The sequence below is a fragment of the Cibotium barometz genome, chromosome 16 (genome assembly GCF_041138505.1).
Source record: "Cibotium barometz isolate CiBa-2024 chromosome 16, ASM4113850v1, whole genome shotgun sequence".
Taxonomy (NCBI): domain Eukaryota; kingdom Viridiplantae; phylum Streptophyta; class Polypodiopsida; order Cyatheales; family Cibotiaceae; genus Cibotium; species Cibotium barometz.
The window spans coordinates 23,613,557-23,622,915 of NC_141061.1; the positions used below are offsets into that span (position 1 = coordinate 23,613,557).

General features: G+C 41.1%; 1 protein-coding gene across 1 annotated transcript in view; it reads right to left on the reverse strand.

Moving 5' to 3' along the window:
• The window catches only part of LOC147630465 (uncharacterized), a 30,267-nt gene extending 21,390 nt beyond the window's left edge, over positions 1-8,877 (reverse strand). The window contains exons 1-7 of the mRNA XM_086810344.1: positions 8,620-8,877; positions 8,296-8,426; positions 7,825-7,986; positions 6,917-7,168; positions 6,700-6,819; positions 6,501-6,581; positions 5,902-6,009 (exon numbers count right to left, since the gene is read on the reverse strand). Of these exons, the coding sequence (XP_086666470.1) occupies positions 5,902-6,009; positions 6,501-6,581; positions 6,700-6,819; positions 6,917-7,168; positions 7,825-7,986; positions 8,296-8,358 (786 nt within the window). The 5' untranslated portion in view covers positions 8,359-8,426; positions 8,620-8,877. The remainder of the gene's footprint in view (positions 1-5,901; positions 6,010-6,500; positions 6,582-6,699; positions 6,820-6,916; positions 7,169-7,824; positions 7,987-8,295; positions 8,427-8,619) is intronic.
• Positions 8,878-9,359: the final 482 nt, after the last annotated feature.

Consider the following 9,359-nt stretch of genomic DNA (forward strand, 5'->3'; position numbering starts at 1 on the left):
TATGGAGAAGCCTCCAGATCACATATGTGAAGGATGTATTTTGGGAAAAATGCATCGGTTTTCCTTTCCACGTGATCAGGTTCTACGAGCAACTGCAAAGTTGCAGCTTATACACAGTGATCTTTGTGGTCCCATGCAGACGAAGTCATTAGGAGGTTGCTTCTATTTTGCTACATTTATTGATGACTTCTCTCGTATATGCTGGGTCTATCCGTTGACACGGAAATCATAGGTATATGATGCATTTTTGGCCTTTGTAGCACTTGCTGAAACAGAGTCAGGATGCAAGGTTAAGACCCTCCGTTCTGACCGAGGGGGGGAATATGTGTCACACATGTTGAATTCCTTTCTTGAGAGTAGAGGTATCAAGCATCAGTATACTACTCCTTATACTCCACAGCAAAATGGAGTTGCAGAAAGGAAGAATCGGTCACTCATGGAGATGGCCAGATGTATGTTAAAGGCAAAGAAGCTACCACATGTCTTTTGGGTGGAAGCTGTTATGTGTGCTTGTCATATTTTGAATCGATGTCCCACAAAGGCATTGGTTTCCATTACTCCTTTTGAGGCTTGGCATGGCCGCAAGCCTTCGGTATCATATTTTCGTACTTTTGGGTGTCTTGCACATGCACACATACCCAAAGAGTTGAGGAGGAAGTTGGATGATAAAGCCACAAAATGTATTTTTGTTGGGTACAGCCGTGAGAGCAAGGGCTACCGGTTATATGACCCACTGTCCAAGAAGATATTCACTAGTCGGGATGTGATTTTTGATGAAAAATCAGAATTATCCATGGCTAGTTATGATGCAAATCAGGCTGAAAATGATGTGTTTGAAGGCCTACTACCTATGGAGTTTCATTCCACAGTTAGTGATCCAACCCATGAGGGTGCAGGGCAGCCAGTTAATCATGAAGGTGGTGCAGAAATTCAGCAGCAGATTGAGCCAGAAGTTGAGCCAAATATGGGGCAACAGGCTCCACAGGTCAGACATATACCTAGATGGTATTTGAGGACATTATAGGACAGCCATCTAGATGCTCCTCTTGCTGGCCGTACTCGGGGAGACACGGACCAATGAGCATGCACACATCATGGATTTAAATATGGTTATGGCAGCTAGTTTATAGGATGACGATGAGCCTGATTCATTTGTGGATGCACGAGACAATGTGCATTGGAACAAAGCCATGCAGGATGAACTTGATTCTATTAAAAAGAATCAAACATGGGATTTGGTTGATCTGCCCAAAGGCAAGAAAGCCATTGGTACTAAGTGGGTCTATAAGTTGAAAAGACATGCAGATGGATCCATTGATAGGTACAAAGCCCATCTAGTTGCAAAGGGCTATGCACAGAAGAAGGGCATTGATTATGAGGAGACATTTGCTCCTACATCCCGTATGTCGACACTTAGGAGTGTCATTGCATTGGCTGCACATCGTTGGGTTGTTCATCAGTTGGACATCAAGACTGCTTTCCTACATGGGGACCTCGAGGAGGAAGTTTATGTACATCAGCCCATAGGTTTTGCAGAACATGGTCATGAAGGGAAAGTATGCAGGCTGAAAAAGGCCTTGTATGGTTTGAAACAAGTTCCACGAACTTGGTATGCAAAGAAGATGCTTTCCTGCTCACTCAAGGCTTTGTGAACAGTCCATCAGAAGCCACTTTGTATGTAAAGAAAGAAGAGAAAGATCTGCTGGTCATCAGTCTTTATGTAGATGATCTTTTGCTCATGGGATCAAATGATGACTTGGGATGAAGATGGCCTTTTACAGGGACCATTTAAAGTAAAGTGGATATCATAAACTCACAGGTTTAAAGAAGACTTTGTTGCGCATTACAACGGTCAACCGATTGCATGCTACAAAGATGGTTTCTTGAGCACAGAAATGGACATTGGGAGCTCAAGTGTCAAGTGGAAAGCATTTATGGCGAACTCCCAAGGATTTGGGGGAGATCTAGTATTGAAACATGGTTCTACATGGTGCTCACAGACATTTCTAATAAGGTGGAATACAAAGGATCACACTCCTAAAATCTAGAAGGGTTACTCTTTTTGGGCAACCCCCAAAGGAAATTCCGTTCACGACATTACGTCTATAAGTTAAGCAAATGGGGGGACTTGCCGAAGCACCTTTGACAAAATCTCTGAGTTGAGATATATTTAGATATGAAGTTTATGGGGGGAAACCATCTCTTAAATTGGGACATGTGGCACGACTCTGGTTCAAAGTGAGACATGTGGCCTCACACTTGTCACCCTCAGCTCTACACTTGTCATACTAGCTCATGAGAACCCCAAATTTATAAATTGAGACATGTGGCACGACTTTGGTTCAAAGTGAGACATGTGGCCTCACACTTGTCACCCTCAGCTCTACACTTGTCATACTAGCTCATGAGAACCCCAAATCTATAAATTGGATCCCTCTATCTTCATTTGAAGCAAGCTCTATTGCTGCAAACTAGCCTCTACATGCTAGCAACTCTTCTCTATTCTTGGTGGTTCTCTACTCCAAGGTTAAGGCTCTCTACCACCGCTACAGGTTGCCCTAATGATGGCTCCTCTCTTTTTGTCTCTCTCTCAGGCTGCCCATGAAGTATACCGGCTGTTGGGGACTGTTTTGAAGGCTTCCATTGCAAAGAAATATTGAACGCAAGGGTATTTAATCATTGTGTTATTATTTTCATCCATTGGGCATTTGTCTTCTTAATCGGTTATATATAGACAGCCACTGGACACTTGCTATTGCCATTGGACATGAGATTGAGCCATTGGGCACTTGCTATTACCATGGGGTAATGTATCTGAGCCATATTGGCTTATGGACGGCTTTATGGACTTATGATTCAGTCATATGGGTTCATTGACAGATTTTATGGGCTTATGATTCAATTGTATGGGTACATGGACAGGTTTATGGGCATATGATTTAGCCATATGGGTTTATGGACAACTACGTGGGCTATTGGATAAACTATGTTGCCAAGGCCCAAGTATCCACACGGAACATACATATTCTTGGTATTTTCATAGGGCTTTTTGATGACAGCCCATGTATATGAATTATTGGTTGTATGTGGATAAATCTGAAGCGTGTGCTCCCTCAAACTTTGTACATTATATTTTTCTCCTTGGGTAATAAAATACTCCCAAGGGGGGCGGGGGGGGGGTCGCCCCATTCCGGCCTCTATGTAGTGTCCGATGTGCGCATCTCTTTTTCACAGTTTTGTGGAATTAAGTGGCATATGTTTAAGGCTGTGGCCAATTTAAGTGTTTAATTGCATTAATGGTCAAGTGGTTAATGAAACCCGTGCTGACCCACACGAAGTTACAAGCCCACATTTTTCAGCCTAAATGATACCAAAGAGACACAGAAACTATCTAAATGAGACCCATTTAAGCCATCTACACACTGGCTAACATGTCCCAAACAAGGGCTCACAACGGACTAGGTGACCAGCCACAGGGCTTGCACTTATCTTGCATAGTCATGTCCATGACATCCAAGTGCAAAATGCACGTGACAAAGAACATGCAACCACAACATCTGGGTTCGCACAGTACACCTCCATAGTAGCATTTTCCATTAACGCACAAACGAGGTGAGTAAGTATTAGTTCATGCATAGCATCAATTCATGCACACCATTCAAGGCTCAGATCTGATTTGGATCTTAGCCAATACTCATTTGTTCGGTTATATATTATAGGAGCAGGTATGGGTAAAAAGTCTCTCTCTATACTTCTCTGGGCCATCATTGCCCATGTGATTAGCGTTAATACTCAATAATTATGCTTCCACATAGTTAGCATGTTACATTGGTACTAGAGCATCTAGGTCCTTCTTCTTAAGGAGCATTTTGTGCAGTAGGGTTTGCAATTAGTGCAAGCAACAAATTAGGGTTTGTGTTTTTGCAATTGAAACCAAATTAGGGTTTGCATTTTTGCATCTACACCCAAGTTTGTGCATGTGTGTTAGGGTTCCTTGCATAGGCGTTACTTGTAGCATTAGTTTTGTATGCAGATTACATCTAAGTCTAAGTCTAGTGGGCAAGTATCATCCATGGTACAGACTCCATCATAGAGTGGTTTCAGCAAAAAAATGAGGAACAATACCATCAAGCTCAAGAAGCACGAGAATAATACTCAAGCACAGGAAGAAATATCGTGCGTCAAGTACATGAAGTTTCTTGGGAGGTGCAGCTTCAAGAGCATTTAAGAGAATTCCAAAAGCTTGAAGCCTGAATCAGATGGGAAGAAGAAATAAAGCATCTCCTCTTTTCAAGTCCACCAGCCCCTATCCCCAATCAGCCAGCATCAAATGGTCCAAATCCCCTAGGTGCTCTACCTTTCATTCCAGGCATCTGAGACCTTTGCAAGAACCCACAGCATTGTGTGCATGCCTCGGGCAACCCACAAGGAAGAAAGTTCGTGAAGCGAGGCGACCAACAGAGTTGCAAAAGACTGCACCTAGGAGGTCCCTGGAAGGGAAACGCAGCCATCAAAGGTGCTGCCCAGCAGCAATAGAGGAGGCGACCAAGTCTACTCTTTCCAGAGGTGCTCTGCACATATCCATTGGTTAATGTTTGGTGCTGATTTACAGCCCACAGGTTAGTCCACACACATTCAAAGCAATAAAGCAACTACACCTTTGCGGTGGGGGGCCTTCATAGGGTTAATTGGGACCCAATCTAGTGTACTCTCCTCTGTCTCTCACTCATTCATTTTTGCAAAATTGTCAATTTGTGAATGGTGAATTCTTTTCTAACTAAGTAAACAATTCTATCTCCAAGCTTCCGCATGTCACAACCTAGATGGTGCCTGGTGACATGTCCCTGGACAAGGGCTCACAAATGCACGATACCCATCACAAAATGAGTCCCAAGTGTACTGACTAGCTAGAATGGCCACGTGGCACCCTAGTGCAGCATGTGTGCACATGACACTAAGTCTGTGAATATGTGATGATTTGCATGGCAAATGATCCAGTTCAGTAATACACTGTACTTTGTATGTTTTCATCAATCAAGTGTAATCGAGTAATGCTAATGAGCCGGCGAAGGTAGCTCCTGGTCATTCCAAGCTTGTCAAGATCAAAACTCTTTTGTTGATATAATACCAATCTGGGAGAAGACGTGTGTGTGTGTGTGTGTGTGTGGGTTGTGGTTTTGAGGGGGTGGTGGGGAGGGTGGGAGATGCTTGCTCTATTGCTGCCCAGAAGTCCTATGATGCTCGATGGCTTCTTTTAAGAAGGTTACATATTGTTGTCCAACCTGAGTTAAGGAGCTGCCCTACCACTACACAAGCATGGGAAAGTGATAAAATCAGCAAAGACTTGTTTATGCTTCAATTTGAAAACGTTTACACAATGAATGTGATTTTCAAAGCTTTTGGGAGAACCAGATTACCCTATGAGAGTGAATATTTGTAAGTCCGTGATTATGTGATCATTTGCAGCACAAATGATCCTGTACACCAATATAATTGCTCTTTGTATGTTTCATCAATCAATTGTGATTGGATGATGCTAATGGCCTGTGGAGGTAGCTCTCAGTCATTCCAGGCTTGTCTAGATCAAACTCCACTACCATAAGGGGAGGGGGGGCGATCCATCTTTGGCCCCTAGTGCACTATTTATGTTCTTGAGAATTATGTACTTTCATTTTTCATGCTTAAGTGTGTTTACCCAAATTAAAATGAATCGTCCCAAGATCAACACTCCCCGTTACAAGGAGTTTATGGATCCTTGACCTTTTGTATTCCTCTTGACCATGTAATCACTTAACATCCATGCATTCAATTGTTTTTTTTTTTTTAATTCAAAGGTAACCTGACCTTGAAATGTAACCAATATTAGTTAGCAGCAGCCAAGAGGGCAATAAAGTTGCATACCTCACTTTTGTGAGTCCATCGATGTACACCAGTTTGACCTGCAAAGGCATAGTAGTGCATGTGTCGTGCCTTTGCACCACCTCGATCAGCGGTGAGGTCTTCACTTGCCTATGACCATATTCAAAAATATAATTCATATATGCTAAATAATTAAAAAATCAAGTTAGATACCCTTTATATAGAAACAAAACTTAACAAAAACAAAAGTGCTATCTTCACTCCCTGACAATCTATTTGCAAATATTCACATTATCAATTCCATCAAACTACGAGCTATGACATCCCCGATCACGTCATCAGCACCCAAGTGTCCATGCAGGTTCATGTAAAGATATGTCCATGTTAGTGGACAAATCTTCTCCAAAGGTAAAGGGAAGACTAAGCCATGATGAGGCACGCATGCAAGCAAAGCGTGTGTGTGCACATGCAGCTATTTTTGTCAAGGCAGCTTCTTCCTTGATCTCAGTAGGGACCGAGTTAACCATTCCAATTCAACATACAGGCAACCGTTCCCATTTCTCCTTATTTTGCAATAGTAGAAGGCCATCACATTGTAAAGGAAGCACTGTTAGAACAGAAAATGTTGTTTGATATAAAACCTCTTTGTCTGCTGCTGAACGACGATGACGTTCTGCTTTTTTCTCAGACAGCAGTTCTTCCTCAAAAGGATCCAAAAATAACTGAAAAATAATTTTAAAACAGAGAATGTAACTTAGAGTGTGCAAGCTCAGACTAGCCATGCTACTTAATTGTCTACTAGTTGCACCCCTTAGTTTTTACCCAAAAAAAAAAACATACCTGCGGTTGAACTTCCATGCTTCCACCCACAATGACAAGCCCCGTGTCCCCATGCTTCAGTGTGTAGTTTGTTATGAGAATTGAGACCTCCTTATGACGAGCTTGTGTCGGGAAATCTTCCTGCAAAAATAAAACTCCACAAAGCCTTCAATTGTATAACAAATGTGTGATGATTTACAAGGTCCACAAAAGGTATCCCTGATAAAATTTAAGACACCTCTAAATTCGCTTCCCATAGCTTCTTCAAATTATGGTCGTAGCAGATGATATTCCATCCTGCTGTCACAACCACCAAAACTTGTTTGGTAATGTCGCCTTGCCTATATGTGCGCTGAATGGAGCCTGCTGCCATTGCCACAGGCAATCTCCCGGCTGCAATCCGCACTTTCTCAGGCAAAAGTGAGACCTTTGCCAAGACACGTGCCTCACTAAAACCGTCATCAACACCTTTATGATGAGGCTCTATGACCTGCAAATCATGAATGAGTGTTTCAAATGTAAGCCTTTGCAATCCATGTACAGCATCCATGCAGTTTTTCCACAGCTTGCCAAGAGTTAGCCATGACAAGTTTTTTTTAAATCCAACACTACAGTTCTGCCAATTCTTTTACTCATGTAGTTTTCAGCGTGTTGGCATCAAAGTGGTTCCATGCCATGGTATCAAATGGTGTTGGCTATTTTGTGTGCATTATTGTCAATGCGAGTGCTTTGGGGGGTGTGCACTTGGATGGTTTTGCTTATTTTGTATGGAGCGCTTTGTACCATATGTGACTGCAGGTCTCTCTATGTGTGCATGCGGTTGAGCATGTGTGTTTGAGTTTTAAGGTTGAGTTATTTTGCCCACAGGCAGTTAGCCTGGTGTGTGAGGGAAAAGGGAGTTCTAAGCCCTCCCCAGCCTATGCCTTTGATATTCACTACACAAAACATGCATAACTCTCAAAAAAAAAAGTTCTTTTGTTTGGATAAATGTGGGCATGTGTGTATGTGTGTGTGTGTGTGTGTGTGTGTGTGTGTGTTTTTTGGGGGGGGGGGGGGGGGGGTAAGGAACAGAGAGTTGCATGAAATTGAATGAACACATGCTTAAAATGGGGAGAGATGCTACTGATGCAAACAGAATAAGCACACCTGGATCTCGGCGTCATGTGTGGCAACTAATACTTCTTTGTGTCCATCACCATTAAGGTCGGTTACCAGAGGTGGCGGGAGGCGCTCCGCTTCGTGCTTGAATGGATAGGAATCATCCACGAAATGAAACCACGCCTCTCTGAATGAGAAATTTCCTTCATTCTGGTCATGACATATACAAAATTGTCATGGAAGCACACACACACACACATACATATTAAGAAAATTAGAGATATGATATGTTATTAGCTTATCAAGTCACATATACATACACATTAAGAAAATGATTTGGGAATTATCAATTTAAAAAAGAATAATGATCAATTAAAATATATATATAAATGATGTGTAAGTATACCATTTATGAAGTAAAATAATTACTTTACATTTTTTTGAAAAAAACTCATTTAAAAACAACTTAAGTGAATTTTATTCAATAATCAAAATATAAGAAAAACAGATTTTTCTGACCTGAAGAGAGAAGAAAATAGCAAAGGCACTCAGCAACAGTATTGCCAAGTCCCTCTTCCGCATGGTTTCTGAAGAGTAATTAGTTGATTCAAAATGCCTCTAAGTGTTTATCACAGTGTGCAGACGCCCATCTGCTAGTTTTTGCAATTACATCATTGATTTGACAGAGTTTTAAAAACATGGGTTTTCACAATTAAGGACCCAAAAAATGGGAGCTCGTAATTTGGGGAAAATTGAAAAATCTCTCTCTGTCTCTGTCTCTGTCTCTCTCTCTCTCTCTCTCTCTCTCACACACACACACACAATGGCGGAGAAGTAGCTTACCTTTGATGATAGATCGGCGATCGAATCGTAATTTTCTGACCTTGAGTTATAAACATACAATAGTCCATTTAATATAAATCTCTCAATAATGAATTAATTAATTGGCTATTTTATATATATATATATATATATATATATATATATATATATTTTGTTTTTTAACTTTTGTTTTTGTTTTTCGAGTCAGGGTCAGAGCGAGCAAGCTTGTTTTGAGACTCGAACAGAGAAACATTTTTGTCATTAGCTCCATCGTCTCCTATTGATTTTACCGTGCGGGCATTGTTTAACTAGAGATTTTGATAGTATTAATCATATATTAATTGAGAGTTCATGTGCTAAATACATAGCAATATTTACTTCAATGAATTAAAAATTACAGACTTTACTAGTATATATTTATATGGTTAAAGTAAAAAAATAAGGGTTCGATATGATGGACACTAGCAAAGAGTTGGCGTATTGGTTGATTGAGTGTGCTCATTAAAGCATTGTCTTTGGCGAACATAGGTGATGGTCCAGTGCAAATTGTGGGTGAAAAGCTTGATTGGAATAACTTCCAAATATGGAAGTACCACATGCTAAAAGGAAAAGCCTATTGGAGCTTGCTGGCAGGTGACAAGCAAGAGCCATAACAATAATTCCAACAAAGGCACAACTTCAAGGACATAGAACTTGGTCAGAAAGAGTATGCAAAGTGTTGCATTGCTTTTCTATATGTGTGACAGATTCTATGGTATATC